At 26.1% G+C, this 16,589-nt stretch overlaps 1 protein-coding gene across 1 annotated transcript in view; it reads left to right on the forward strand.

The window, feature by feature from the left end:
* Nucleotides 1–4,080: 4,080 nt before the first annotated feature.
* Nucleotides 4,081–16,589, forward strand: part of Gyc88E (Guanylyl cyclase at 88E) — a 32,469-nt gene continuing 19,960 nt past the window's right edge. Inside the window, exons 1-3 of the mRNA XM_075295016.1 lie at nucleotides 4,081–4,248; nucleotides 11,169–11,656; nucleotides 11,834–11,957. Of these exons, the coding sequence (XP_075151131.1) occupies nucleotides 4,081–4,248; nucleotides 11,169–11,656; nucleotides 11,834–11,957 (780 nt within the window). The remainder of the gene's footprint in view (nucleotides 4,249–11,168; nucleotides 11,657–11,833; nucleotides 11,958–16,589) is intronic.

The following is a 16,589-nucleotide window of genomic DNA, read 5'->3' on the forward strand; positions in this document are numbered from 1 at the left end:
AATTTTGACAAAATTTTCTATAGAAATAAAATTTTGATAATGATGAAAATTTTATTATGAACCGAATAAAATTTTAACAAAATTTTCTCTAGAAATAAAATTTTGACAAAATTTTCTCTAGAAATAAAATTTTGACAAAATTTTCTATAGAAATAAAATTTTGGTAGATTATTTTTGGCTCTAGTGGCAACCATGATTATGAACCGATATGGACCAATTTTTGTGTGATTGGACCAATTTTGGTATGGTTGTTAGCGACTATATACTAACACCACGTTCCTAATTTGAACCGGATCGTATGAATTTTGCTCCTCCAAGAGGCTCCGGAGGTCAAATCTGGAGAACGTTTTATATGGGGGCTATATATAATTATGGACCGATATGGACCAATTCTGGCACGGTTGTTAAAGATCATATACTAACACCATGTTCCAAATTATAACCGGCTTGGATGAAATTTGCTTCTCTTGGACACTTCGCAAGCCAAATCTGGGGATCGGTTTATATGGGGGCTATATATAATTATGAAGCGATGTGGACCAATTTTTGCATGGTTGTTAGAGACCATATACCAACATCATGTACCAAATTTCAGCCGGATCGGATGAAATTTGCTTCTCTTTGAGGCTCCGCAAGCCAAATCTGGGGATCGGTTTATATGGGGGTTATATATAATTATGGACCGATGTGGACCAATTTTTGCATGATTGTTAGAGACCATATACCAACACCATGTACAAAATTTCAGCCGGATCGGATGAAATATGCTTCTCTTAGAGGCTCCACAAGCCAAATCTGGGGATCGGTTTATATGGGGGCTATATATAATTAAGGACCGATATGGACCTATTACCAACATCATGTACCAAATTTCAGCCGGATCGGATGAAATTTTCTTCTCTTTGAGGCTCCGCAAGCCAAATCTGGGGATCGGTTTATATGGGGGCTATATATATAATTATGGACCGATGTGGACCAATTTTTGCATGGTTGTTAAAGACCATATACCAACACCATGTACCAAATTTCAGCCGGATCTGATGAAATTTGCTTTTCTTTTAGGCTCCGCAAGCCAAATCTGGGGATCGGTTTATATGGGGGCTATATATAATTATGGACCGATGTGGACCAATTTTTGCATAGTTGTTAGAGACCATATACCAACACCATGTACCAAATTTCAGCCGGATCGGATGAAATATGCTTCTGTTAGAGGCTCCACAAGCCAAATCTGAGGGTCCCTTTATATGGGCGCTATACGTAAAAGTGGACCGATATGGCCCATTTTCAATACCATCCAACCTACATCGATAACAACTACTTGTGCCAAGTTTCAAGTCGATAGCTTGTTTCGTTCGGAAGTTAGCGTGATTTCAACAGACGGACGGACGGACGGACATGCTTAGATCGACTCAGAATTTCACCACGACCCAGAATATATATACTTTATGGGGTCTTAGAGCAATATTTCGATGTGTTACAAACGGAATGACAAAGTTAATATACCCCCATCCTATGATGGAGGGTATAAAAAACAAAAAAAGTGTTCGGTCGGAGCAGGGATTGAACCCACGACCCTTTGCATGCAAGGCAGACATGCTAACCACTGCTCCACGTGGCAAAGAAATGTATGTTTCTGTTAAATAATGTTATGTTTGCATGGGCTCGTGGGCGCTGCAAACTATGCTATATAAATGTAACTTATAACGATAATTATCTGCTGGTGACCATGACAGCTACGTAGCCCAGTGAATAGTGTATTGACTTACAAACTGTATCGTACTCGGTTCGATTCTCCGTGCAAGCGAAAGGTAAAATTTAAAAAAATTTATAAAAGTGAATAATTTCTTCAACATTATTTGTCTTACAGAAAAAGGTGCCAAGAATTAAAATATTTCGTGGAAGTGAAAATAACGAGTATGTTAGGGAATGAGCACAATCGTCTTTGGGAAAAATTCTTCCAAGCATATAATATTTTTGGGCTCAAAATGCTTCCAAACATATAATATGTTCACATAAAACAAACATATTAATGTTCGGCAGTATCCAATAATATATGTGCTTCCTGCAAAATATGTTTGGAACATATGTTAAAGAAGCGATTTTTTTTGAGGGTGTAGAAATAAAATTTTTACAAAATAAAAAATAAAATTTTGACAAATTTTTCTATAGAAATAAAATTTTGACAAAATGTTCCATAGAAATAAAATTTTGATGAAATTTTCTATAAAAATAAAATTTTGACAAAATTTTCTATACAAATAAAATTTTGACAAAATTTCCTATAAAAATAAAATTTTGACAAAATTTTCTATAGAAATAAAATTTTGATAAAATTTTCTATAGAAATAACATTTTGACACAATTTTCTATAGAAATAAAATTTTGACAAAATTTTCTATAGAAATAATATTTTGACAAATTTTTCTATAGAAATAAAATTTTGACAAAATTACTATAGAGAGAAAATTTTGACAAAATTTTGTATAGAAATAAAATTTTGACAAAATTTTCTATAGAAAAAAATTTTGACAAAATTTTCTATAGAAATTACATTTTGACACAATTTTCTATAGAAATAAAATTTTTACACAATTTTCTATGGAAATAAAATTTTACCAAAATTTTGTATAGAAATAAAATTCTAATAAGAAATAGAATTTTGACAAAATTTTCTATAGAAATAAAATTTTGACAAAATTTTCTATAGAAATAAAATTTTGACAAATTTTCTATAGAAATAAGTTTTTGATAAAATTTTCTACAGAAATAAAATTTTGACTAAATTTTCTATAGAAATAAAATTTTGACAAAATTTTCTATAGAAATTACATTTTGACACAATTTTCTATAGAAATAAAATTTTTACACAATTTTCTATGGAAATAAAATTTTACCAAAATTTTGTATAGAAATAAAATTCTAATAAGAAATAGAATTTTGACAAAATTTTCTATAGAAATAAAATTTTGACAAAATTTTCTATAAAAATAAAATTTTAACAAAATAAAATAAAATTCTAATAAGAAATAGAATTTTGACAAAATTTTCTATAGAAATAAAATTTTGACAAATTTTCTATAGAAATAAGTTTTTGATAAAATTTTCTACAGAAATAAAATTTTGACTAAATTTTCTATAGAAATAAAATTTTGACAAAATTTTCTATAGAAATAAAATTTTGACAAAATTTTCTATAAAAATAAAATTTTGACAAAATTTTCTATATATTTTGACAAAATAAAATCTTTTTGTTTTGTAGATTTTTTTTATAAAATTTGTCAGTGTAACATACGTGAATAATTAAATACCCTTCACATTAAGACCTTTAACAAAATCTTTACATCTTCAACTATAACGCCCATACGACAACGGAAGCTTTCACATATTTAACATAAAACAATCATTGATTAACCTTTTCATCACTCAACCATAACTTTGTAAATGTTGGTGCTTTTCAATGTATTTTATTCTTTACGTTTTTTTTCAATTTACAAAAACTCACTCCTCATTTTGATTTTTCTCTTTTTCTTCCCCCCACTCACAATCTTACATGGTACTTCGCCCTCGTCATCCACGATTTATTATAGATGACAGCCTCATCATCACCATAAGCAACAGCGATGACACTTTTAGCACCCCGTTCATTGCCATGAAGGACGTGTGATAAAAAACAAACAAGAAATTAATTAAAGGATACATATACGACAAGAACAAGTCATACACAACCAGCATCCTCTCATACAGAAGGAATCGACAACAACGACATCATTTTGCCTGTATTCTCCCATATCTTTGGTTCTTTGATAACCTTAGCGTGTCACGCCAACCAGTAGGCTAAATTGTTTGGCCACTTACTTGATTATGGCTCACAAAGATGTTGCCTTCAGTTAAATGGAATTCACAGCTATGGTTTCCATTGAAATAGCAAAACCAAGAGCTCCTTAGAGACAAAAGGACTAACACAACACGGACAAAGAGCCACGCCTTTGCAAAAGGCCAAAAAGTAGGATTCATATCCATCAACATTGTCAGTGGCAGCAACAGCAGCAGCAACATTGCTAGCTTCATCTCATCATCATGTACGGACTCCTGCTGGAAAATCTATCGGAATATATTAAATCAGTGTATGGTGAAGAAAAATGGGAGGATATTCGCCGCCAGGCGGGGGTTGATTCACCCTCGTTTAGTGTACATCAAGTTTATCCAGAGAATTTGTTAAACAAATTGGCTAAGAAAGCACAAACGGTGAGTAAAACAAAACAATAAACAAAAGACAACAACAACGACAACGACAACCATGAAATTTCAAATAAGACTGGATATATATAGTGGCAATGATTTATGATAATTTCTTTAAATCCAAATACTAAATCTTTTAGAAGTTAAACAAATCCAAGGTTCATTTTTTTTGTCGAATTTAATTGATATCATTTGTTTTATTGTTATTGAGAGAATATTTTTTAGCAATTTGTTTTGTTATTTGTATAACGCTTCACTATAGGGTGGAGCGTAAACAAAAATTGTCATGTCATTTGTAACACGTTGAAATATCATTATCTTTCTCTATACAAGGTAAGGTCAAAAATTTTCTATAGAAAAAAAAAATTTAACATAATTTTCTATAGAAATAAAATTTTGACAAAATTTTTATAGAAATTAAATTTTGCAAAAATTTTTTATAGAAATAAAATGTTAACAAAATTTTCTATAGAAATAATATTTTTACAAAATTGTCTATAGAAATAACATTTTTACAAAATTTTCTGCATAAATAAAATTTTAACAAAATTTTCTATAGAAATAAAATTTTGACAAATTTCTCTATACAAATAAAATTTTAACAAAATTTCTTTAGAAATAAAATTTTGACAAAATTTTCTTTAGAAATAAAATTTTGACAAATTTTACTATAGGACTAAAATTTTGACAAAAATTTCTATAGAAATAAAATTTTGACATTTTTCATAGAAATAAAATTTTGATATATTTTCTAAAAAAATAAAATTTTGACAAAATTTTCTATAGAAATAAAATTTTGACAAATTTTCTATAGAAACAAAATTTTGACAAAATTTTCTATATAAATAAAATTTTTACAAATTTTTCTATAGAAATAAAATTTTGCAAAAATTTTCTATAGAAATAAAATTTTGCAAAAATTTTCTATAGAAATGAAATTTTGCAAAAAACTTTGCACAGATTTTTATACAAATAAAATTATGCAAAAATTTTCTATAAAACTAAAATTATGACAAAATCTTCTATAAAAATAAAATTTTAACAAAATTGTCTATAAAAATAAAATAAGATTAAGGGATTGTAAAGTTATACGAAAAGATGATGCACAGTGCGGGTGAAAAAATGGTTAAATTTGGGAAGAATAATTCTCGTATGTAAATTTCATAAGAAATTAACATAAAAGAACCAAATTGAACCATCTCACCCGGCCAGATCTCGCTAACGACTATGGAAATGTGTAGTGGCCAACACTGAAACATATATGTATAGTCAGGCTTGCGAGATGGGTATCTGGCATTTTCTTTTCAATAACTTAATACTGTCAATTCCCTTAATCTCCCTGTCCAATAAGCTCGAATGAATATGGTAATAATTTCTAGTTTAAATGATTTTGACATTGAACCCGCCTGCATTGATATCAGGCTAACATAAAAATAAAATTTTGACAAAATTTTCTATAGAAATAAAATTTTAACAAAATTTTCTATAGAAATAAAATTTTGCAAAAACTTTATATAGAAATAAAATGTTGCAAAAAAAAATTCTATAGAAACAAATTTTGTAAAAATTTTCTATAGAAATAAAATTTTGCCAAATTCTCTATTGAAATAAAATTTTGCCACAATTTTCTATAGAAATAAAATTTTATCAAAATTTTCTATAGAAATAAAATTTTGACAAAATTTTTTACAGAAATAAAATGTTGACAAAATTTTCTATAAAAATAAAATTTTGGCAAAATTCCTATAGATACAAAATGTTGACAAAGTTTTCTATAGAAATAAAATTTTGACAAAATTTTCTGTAGATACAAAGAAAAAAATGTTGATAAAATTTTCTATAGAAATAAAATTTTGACAAAATTTTCTATAGAAATAAAATTTTGACAAAATTTTCTATAGAAATAAAATTTTTAAAAATTTTCTATAGAAATAAAATTTTGCAAAAATCTTCTACAGAAATAAAACTTTGAACAAATTTTTATACAAATAAAATTTTGCAAAAATTTTCTATAAAACTAAAATTTTGACAAAATCTTCTATAAAAATAAAATTTTAACAAAATTTTCTACAGAATAAAAATTTTGACAAAATTTTCTATAGAAATAAAAATTTTTAAAAACTTTCTACAGAAATAAAAGTTTTAAAACATTTTCTATATAAATAAAATTTTGACAAAATTCTATATTGAAATAAAATTTTGACAAAATTTTCTATAGAAATAAAATTTTGACAAAATTCCTATAGATAACAAATGTTGACAAAGTTTTCTATAGAAATAAAATTTTGACAAAATTTTCTGTAGATACAATAGAAAAAAATGTTGATAAAATTTTCTATAGAAATAAAATTTTGACAAAATTTTCTATAGAAATAAAAATTTGCAAAAATTTTCTGTAGAAATAAAATTTTGCAAAAATCTTCTACAGAAATAAAACTTTGTACAAATTTTTATACAAATAAAATTTTGCAAAAATTTTCTATAAAACTAAAATTTTTACAAAATCTTCTATAAAAATAAAATTTTAACAAAATTTTCTATAGAATAAAAATGTTGACAAAATTTTCTATAGAAATAAAAATTTTTAAAAACTTTCTACAGAAATAAAATTTTGACAAAACTTTCTATAGAAATAAAAGTTTGACAAAATTTTCTACAGAAATAAAATTTTGACAAAACTTTCTATAGAAATAAAATTTTGCCACAATTTTCTATACAAATAAAATTTTGTCAAAATTTTCAATAGAAATAAAATTTTGACAAACTTTTCTATAGAAATAAAATGTTGACAAAATTTTCTATAGAAATAAAATTTTGACAAAATTTCTATAGATAAAAAATTTTGACATAGTTTTCTATAGAAATTAAATTTTGACAACATTTTCTGTAGATACAATAGAAAAAAATTTTGATAAAATTTTCTATAGAAATAAAATTTTGCAAAAATTTTCTATAGAAAAAAAATTTTGCAAAAATCTTCTACAGAAATAAAATTTTCCAAAAATCTTCTACAGAAATAAAACTTTGTACAAATTTTTATACAACTAAAATTTTGCAAAAATTTTCTATGAAACTAAAATTTTGACAAAATCTTCTATAAAAATAAAATTTTAACAAAATTTTCTATAAAAATAAAATTTTGACAAAATTTTCTATAGAAATAAAATTTTAATAAAATTTTCTATAGAAATTTTTACAAAATTTTCTATAGTAATAAAATTTTTACAAAATTTTCTATAAAAATAAAATTTTGACAAAATTTTCTATAGAAATAAAATTTTGACAAAATTTTCCACAAAAATAAAATTTTGACAAAATTTTCTATAGAAATAAAATTTTGACATAATTCTCTATTAAAATAAAATAATGCCACAATTTTCTATAGAAATAAAATTTTGACAAAATTTTCTATAGAAATAAAATTTTGACAAAATTTTCTATAGAAATAAATTGTTGAAAAAATTTTGTATAGAAATTAAATTTTGACAAAATTGTGTGCAGAAATAAAATTTTGAAAAAATTCTCTATAGAAACAAATTCAAAATTTTCTACAGAAATAACATTTTTTAAAAATTTTCTATAGAAATAAAATTTTGACAAAATTTTCTATAGAAATAAAATCTTGACAAAATTTTCTATAGAAATAAAATTTTGCAAAAATTTTCTATAGAAATAAAATTTTGACCAATTTTTCTATAGAAATAAAATTTTGAAAAAATTTTCAATAGAAACAAAATTTTGAAAAACTTTTCTATAGAAAAAAATTTTGCAAAAATCTTCTACCGAAATAAAATTTTGACAAAATTCTCTATTGAAATAAAATTTTGACAAAATTTACTAAAGAAATAAAATTTTGCAAACATTTTCTATAGAAATAAAATTTTGCAAAAATCTTCTACAGAAATAAAACTTTGTACAAATTTTTATACAAATAAAATTTTGCAAAAATTTTCTATAAAACTAAAATTTTGACAAAATCTTCTATAAAAATAAAATTTTAACAAAATTTTCTATAAAACTAAAATTTTGACAAAATTTTCTATAGAAATTAAATTTTGACAAAATTTTCAATAGAAATAAAATTTTGACAAAATCTTCTATAAAAATAAAATTTTAACAAAATTTTCTATAAAACTAAAATTTTGACAAAATTTTCTATAGAAATAAAATTTTGACAAAATTTCTAAAAAATTTTCTATAGAAATAAAATTTTGCAAAAAACTTTGCACAAATTTTTATACAAATAAAATTTTGCAAACATTTTCAATTTCTATAGATAAAAAATTTTGACAAAGTTTTCTATAGAAATAAAATTTTGACAAAATTTTCTGTAGATACAATAGAAAAAAATGTTGATAAAATTTTCTATAGAAATAAAATTTTGACAAAATTTTCTATAGAAATAAAATTTTGCAAAAATTTTCTATCGAATAAAAATTTTGACAAAATTTTCTATAGAAATAACAATTTTTAAAAACTTTCTACAAAAATAAAAGTTTTAAAACACTTTCTATATAAATAAAATTTTGACAAAATTCTCTATTGAAATAAAATTTTGACAAAATTTTCTATAAAAATAAAATTTTGACAAATTTTTCTATAAAAATAAAATTTTGCAAAAATTTTCTATAGAAATAAAATTTTGCGAAAATCTTCTACAGAAATAAAACTTTGTAAAAATTTTTATACAAATAAAATTTCGCAAAAATTTTCTATAAAACTAACATTTTGACAAAATCTTCTATAAAAATAAAATTTTAACAAAATTTTCTATAAAAATAAAATTTTGACAAAATTTTCTATAGAAATAAAATTTTTACAAAATTTTTCATAGAAATAAAAGTTTGACAAAATTTTCTACAGAAATAAAATTTTGACAAAACTTTCTATAGAAATAAAATTTTGGCAAAATTCTCTATTGAAATAAAATTTTGCCACAATTTTCTATAGAAATAAAATGTTGCCAAATTTTCTATAAAAATAAAAATTTTGACAAATTTTTCTATAGAAATAAAATTTTGCAAAAATTTCTATAGAAATAAAATGTTGCAAAAAAAATTCTATAGAAACAACGTTTTGTAAAAATTTTCTATAGAAATAAAATTTTGACAAAATTATCTATAGAAATAAAATTTTTACAAAATTTTCCATAGAAATAAAAGTTTGACAAAATTGTCTACAGAAATAAAATTTTGACAAAACTTTCTATAGAAATACAATTTTGACAAAATTCTCTATTGAAATAAAATGTTGCCACAATTATCTATAGAAATAAAATTTTGACAAAATTTTCTATAGAAATAAAATTTTGACAAAATTTTCTATAGAAATAAAATTTTGACAAAATTTTCTATAGAAATACAATTTTGACAAAATTTTCTATACAAATAAAATTGTGACAAAATATTCTATACAAATAAAATTTTGACAAAATTTTCTATAGAAAAAAAAATTTTGACAAAATTTTCTATAGAAACAAAATTTTGCAACAAATTTTCTATAGAAATAAAATTTTGACAAAATTTTCTATAGAAATAAAATTTTGCAACAAATTTCTATAGAATTAAAATTGTTATTAAATTTTTTATAGAAATAAAATTTTATGAAAATTTACTATAGAAAAAAAATTGACAAAATGTTCTGTAGATACAATTTGATACAATTTTCTATAGAAATAAAATTTTGATAAAATTTTCTATAGTAGTCCGTTGTAATTTATATAAATTGGCCGCTATGTGGCTTCAAATTACATGATGAAAATAAAAATAAATAAAATTTTTACATAAAAATAAAATTTTGACAAATTTTTCTATAGAAATAAAATTTTGCAAACATTTTCTATAAAAATAAAATTTTGCAAAAATTTTCTATAGAAATAAAATTTTGCAAAAATCTTCTACAGAAATAAAACTTTGCACAAATTTTTATATAAATAAAATTTTGCAAAAAATTTCTATAAAACTAAAATTTTGACAAACTCTTCTATAAAAATAAAATTTTAACAAAATTTTCTATAAAAATAAAATTTTGACATAATTTTCTATAGAAATAAAATTTTGACAAAATTTTCTATAGAAATAAAATGTTCTATAGAAAAAAAATTTAACACAATTTTCTATAGAAATAAAATTTTGCAAAAAATTTATATAGAAACAACGTTTTGTAAAAATTTTCTAGAGAAATAAAATTTTGACAAAATTTTCTACAGAAATAAAATTTTGACAAAACTTTCTATAGAAATAAAATTTTGACAAAATTCTCTATTGAAATAAAATGTTGCCAAAATTTTCTATAGAAATAAAATTTTGTCAAAATTTTCTATAGAAACAAAATGTTGACAAAATTTTCTATAGAAATAAAATTTTGACAAAATTTTCTGTAGAATTTGATAAAATTTTTCTGTAGAAAAAATGTTGATAAAATTTTCTATAGAAATAAAATTTTGACAAAATTTTCTATAGAAATAAAATTTTGCAAAAATTGTCTATAGAAATAAAATTTTGACAAAATTTTCTGTACAAATAAAATTGTGACAAAATATTCTATACAAATAAAATTTTGACAAAATTTTCTATAGAAAAAAATTTTTGACAAAATTTTCTATAGAAACAAAATTTTGCAACAAATTTTCTATAGAAATAAAATTTTGACAAAATTTTCTATAGAAATAAAATTTTGCAACAAATTTCTATAGAATTAAAATTGTTATTAAATTTTTTATAGAAATAAAATTTTATGAAAATTTTTTATAGAAAAAAAATTGACAAAATGTTCTGTAGATACAATTTGATAAAATTTTCTATAGAAATAAAATATGGTCAAAATTTTCTATAGAAACCTGACTTAATTGGGTAACTGTAATTTAACTATTCTGCTAATTTTTATTGTGCTTTCTTGTGTTAATTCGCTACATTTTCTATTTTCAGGTTCTCGGTGTTTCAGAACGTGAATTCATGGATCAAATGGGTGTTTATTTCGTCAGCTTTGTGGGACAGTATGGCTATGATCGAGTTCTATCCGTATTGGGTAGACATATGCGCGACTTTCTCAATGGCTTGGATAATCTACATGAATATTTAAAGTTCTCCTATCCACGCATGCGAGCTCCATCCTTTATTTGTGAAAATGAGACAAAGCAGGGCCTAACGCTACACTATCGCTCAAAACGTCGTGGTTTTGTCTACTACACCATGGGCCAAATAAGGGAGGTGGCCAGATATTTCTATCATAAAGAAATGCACATTGAATTGGTCCGTGAAGAAATTCTCTTCGATACAGTGCACGTAACGTTCCAGTTGACATTTGACAACCGTGCTTTCACACTTGCCTCACTGGCCATGACACGTGAGGAGAAACATTTGCCGATTAGCGCCCATGTGTTATTTGAGATATTTCCTTTTTGCATTGTATTCGGGTGAGTGATAAAGATGATTGGTATCCCAGGAGGAGGATACTAAGTGACCATTTTTAATAAAAAAAAACTATTAAACAACAAACTGGCTGTTTGTTGTAGCATTTTTTTCTTCATTTAGTGAATTTTTTTTTCCTTTTTCTCTTTTTGCATCTTTATGCGAATATGTCCATGCAATAGAGCTGATATGATTGTACGCAGTATTGGAAATTCATTAATGGTTATATTGCCAGAGTTGTTGGGTAAAAAAATCACAGCATGGTTCGATTTAGTGCGTCCATTAATTGCCTTTAAATTTCAAACGGTAAGTACTTCACCCCAGGCGGACAATGGCTATAAAACCGAAATCATACTGATTTTAAAGTGAGAGAGATTATTGAATGTTAGGAATATTTCAGAATATTTTTCACACGAAAAACAAAATTGGATAGAAAGTATTTTATCTTATCTTAAGGATTTTGGTATTGATTGTGAGGCTAAGTCGCTGATTTTTTAATAATAAATATATTTAGAGGAAACCACCCAATTTTAAGCCTTAGTTAAATGCTCAATATATCTCCGAAAAAAATATATAATATGCAAAATGGTAAATAAAGAACATCTGCATACCACATTAAAAAAAAAAGCAACAAGTAAGGAAATTCTAATATCGGGCGGGGCCGACTATATTATACCCTGCACCACATTGTAGATCTAAATTATCGATACCATATCACACCCGTCAAATGTGTTGGGGGCTACATATAAAGGTTTGTCCCAAATACTACATTTAAATATCACTCGATCTGGACAGAATTTGATAGACTTCTACAAAATCTATAGACTCAAAATTTAAGTCGGCTAATGCACTAGGGCGGAACACAATGTTAGTAAAAAAATATTGGACACATTTAAATCTGAAGCAATTTTAAGGGAACTTCGCAAAAGTGTATTTATGATTTATCGCTCGATATATATGTATTAGAAGTTTAGGAAAATTAGAGTCATTTTTACAACTTTTCGACTAAGCAGTGGCGATTTAACAAGGAAAATGTTGGTATTTTGACCATTTTTGTCGAAATCAGAAAAACATATATATGGGAGCTATATCGAAATCTGAACAGATGTCAACCAAATTTGGCACGCATAGCTACAATGCTAATTCTACTCCCTGTGCAAAATTTCAACCAAATTGGGCCAAAACTCTGGCTTTTAGGACCATAGTAGTCCATATCGGGTGAAAGATATATATGGGAGCTATATCTAAATCTGAACCGATTTCAATCAAATTTTGCACACTTGACTATACTACTAATTGTTCTCCTAGTGCAAAATTTCAACCAAATTCGGCCAAAAATCTGGCTTCTGGGGCCATATAAGTCCATATCGGGCGAAAGATATATATTAGAGCTATATCTAAATCTGAACCGATTTCAATCAAATTTTGCACACTTGACTATACGACTAAGTGTTATGTTTGTACAAAATTTCAAGCAAATCGGTATAAAACTCTGGCTGCTGGGTCCATATTAGTGCATATCGGACGAATGAGCTATATATAAATCTGAACCTATTTCTTCCAAAATCAATAGGGTTCTATTCTGACCCAAATTAGGAACATGTGCCAAATTTGAAGGCGATTGGACTTAAATTGCGACCTAGACTTTGATCACGGACAGACGGACATGGTTATATCGACTCAGGGATCCACCCTGAGCATTATTGCTAAAGACACCATGTGTCTATCTTGTCTCCTTCTGGGTGTTACAAACATATGCACTAACTTATAATACCCTGTTCCACAGTGTGGCGCAGGGTATAAAAATATGGGAAACATTTAAATCTGAAGCGATTCGCAAAAGTTTATTTATGATTTATCGCTCGATATATATGTATTAGAAGTTTAGGAAAATTAGAGTCATTTTTACAACTTTTCGACTAAGCAGTGGCGATCTTAAAAGGAAAATGTTGGTATTTTTATAATTTTTGTCGAAATCAGAAAAACATATATATGGGAGCTATATCGAAATCTGAACAGATGTCAACCAAATTTGGCACGCATAGCTACAATGCTAATTCTACTCCCTGTGCAAAATTTCAACTAAATCGGAGTCAAAAATTGGCCTCTGTGGTCATATGAGTGTAAATCGGGCGAAAGCTATATATGAGAGCTATATCTAAATCTGAACCGATTTCAACCAAATTTGGCACGCATAGCTACAATGCTAATTCTACTCCCTGTGGAAAATTTCAACTAAATCGGAGCAAAAACTTGGCGTCTGTGGTCATATGAGTGTAAATCGGCCGAAAGCTCTATATTGGAGCTATATCTAAATCTGAACCGATTTCAACCAAATTTGGCACGCATAGCTACAATGCTAATTCTACTCCCTCTGCAAAATTTTAACTAAATCGGAGCAAAAAATTGGCCTCTGTGGTCATATGAGTGTATATCGGGCGAAAGCTATATATGGGAGCTATATCTAAATCTGAACCGATTTCAATAAAATTTGGCACACTTGACTACACTACTAATTGTACCCCTAGTGCAAAATTTCAACCAAATTGGGGTAAACTCTGGCTTCTGGGGCCATATAAGTCCATATCGGGCGAAATATATATATGGGAGCTATATCTAAATCTGAACCGATTTCTTCCAAAATCAATAGGGTTCTATTCTGAGCCAAAACACATACTTGTGCCCAGGGCTGTGGAGCAGGAGTCGGAGTCTGAAGATTTTGATGGAGTCGGAGTCGTAAAAATTTTGCTCGACTCCGACTCCGGCTAAACCAAATTTTTTAAAACACTTCACATTTTTGTAACTAAGCAAGTTTTTACACAAATTAGTTTCCATTGCGTTATTCATTCGATCAATGTACAGCATGATTGTAAATGAAAATCAGCTTCCAATTACGGCTATCTTTTTATGTTTCCTAGAATGTTAGACTAGCAGATGGGCTGGATCGATCCATTTTAATGCCCATATCAATTTATTTGAAATATTTCGAACATTAAAATTATTTTTTTAATTTTATTTTAAGGCCATATACATATGTGAAATATTGACAGAAAATTTTTTCAAAGTTGTTTGTCAAAATGTTATCTCTATAAAAAGTTTTATCAAAATTTTATTTCTATTGCAAATTTTGTCAAAATTTTATTTCTATAAAAAATTTATTCAAAATTTTATTACTATAGAAATATTTTTTTTCTATAGAAAATTTAGTCAAAATTTTATTTCTATAGAAAATTGAGTCAAAATTTTGTTTCTATAGAATATTTTGCAAAATTTTATTTCTATAGAAAATTTTGCAAGATTTTTGTTACACAAAAATTTTTTCAAAATTTTATTTCTATTGATAATTTTATTTCTATAAAAATTTAAGTCAAAATCTTATTTCTATAGAAAATTTTGCCAAAATTGTATAGTAATAGATTTTTTATTAGAAAATTTGTCAAAATTTTATTTCTATAGAAAATTTTGTCAAAATTTTATTTCTATAGAAAATTTAGTCAAAATTTTTTTTCTGTAGAATATTTTGCAGAATTTTATTTACTACACAAACATTTTTCTAAAATTGTATTTTTATTGATAATTTTTTCAAAATTTTATTTCTACAGCAAATTTTCTCAAATTTTTTTCTTACTGATGCTCACTGATACTCACTGCTATAAAAAATGTATTCAAAATTTTATTACTATAGAAATATTTTTTTTCCATATAAAATTTAGTCAAAATCTTATTTTTTTGCAAATTTTTATTTCTATAGAAAATTTTGCAAAATTTTGTTTGCTACACAATTTTTTTTTTAATTGTATTTCTATTGATAATTTTTTCAAACTTTTATTTCTATAAAAAATTTTGCCAAATTTTATTTCTATAAAAGTTTTATTCAAAATTTTATTTCTATATATTTGGTCAAAATTTGATTTCTATAGAAAATTGTCTAAACAATTATAAATATTTCCCCAATATTGCCCGAGTTTTGTAGAAGTCTGATTTGAGATTTGATCAAAATGTAGATCTAAATACAAAGTTGTGCAGAGTATATTATAATCGGCCCGCCCGACTTTAGACTTTCCTTGCATTTTTATTATACCCTGCTCCACACTGTGGAACAGGGTATTATAAGTTAGTGCATATGTTTGCAACACCCAGAAGGAGACGAGATAGACACATGGTGTCTTTGGCACAAATGCTCAGGGTGGGCTCTTGAGTCGATATAGCGATGTCCGTCTGTCCGTCTGTCCGTGAACACATTTTTGTAATCAAAGTCTAGGTCGCAGTTTTAGTCCAATCGACTTCAAATTTGGCACAAGTATGTGTTTTGGCTCAGAATAGATCCCTATTGATTTTGAAAGAAATCGGTTCAGATTTAGATATAGCTCCCATATATATATTTCGCCCGATATGTACTTATATGGCCCCAGAAGCCAGAGTTTTAACCTAATTTGCTTAAAATTTTGCACAAGAAGAACAATTAGTACTGTAGTCATGTGTGCCAAATTTTATTGAAATCGGTTCAGATTTAGATATAGCTCCCATATATATCTTTCGCCCGATATGGACTAATACGGTCCCAGAAGCCAGAGTTTTACCCCAATTTGGTTGAAATTTTGCACAGGGAGTAGAATTAGCATTGTAGCTATGCGTGCCAAATTTGGTTGAAATCGGTTCAGATTTAGATATAGCTCCCATATATAGCTTTCGGCCGATTTACACTCATATGACCACAGAGGCCAATTTTTAACTCCGATTTAGTTGAAATTTTGCACAGGGAGTAGAATTAGCATTATTGCTATGCGTGTCAAATTTGGTTGAAATCGGTTCAGATTTAGATATAGCTCCCATATATATCTTTCGCCCGATTTACACTCATATGACCACAGAGGCCAATTTTTAGCTCCGATTTAGTTGAAATTTTGTACAGGGAGTAGAATAAGCATTGTTGCTATG

This window comes from Haematobia irritans, chromosome 1 (genome assembly GCF_050003625.1).
Source record: "Haematobia irritans isolate KBUSLIRL chromosome 1, ASM5000362v1, whole genome shotgun sequence".
In the NCBI taxonomy this organism is placed as follows: domain Eukaryota; kingdom Metazoa; phylum Arthropoda; class Insecta; order Diptera; family Muscidae; genus Haematobia; species Haematobia irritans.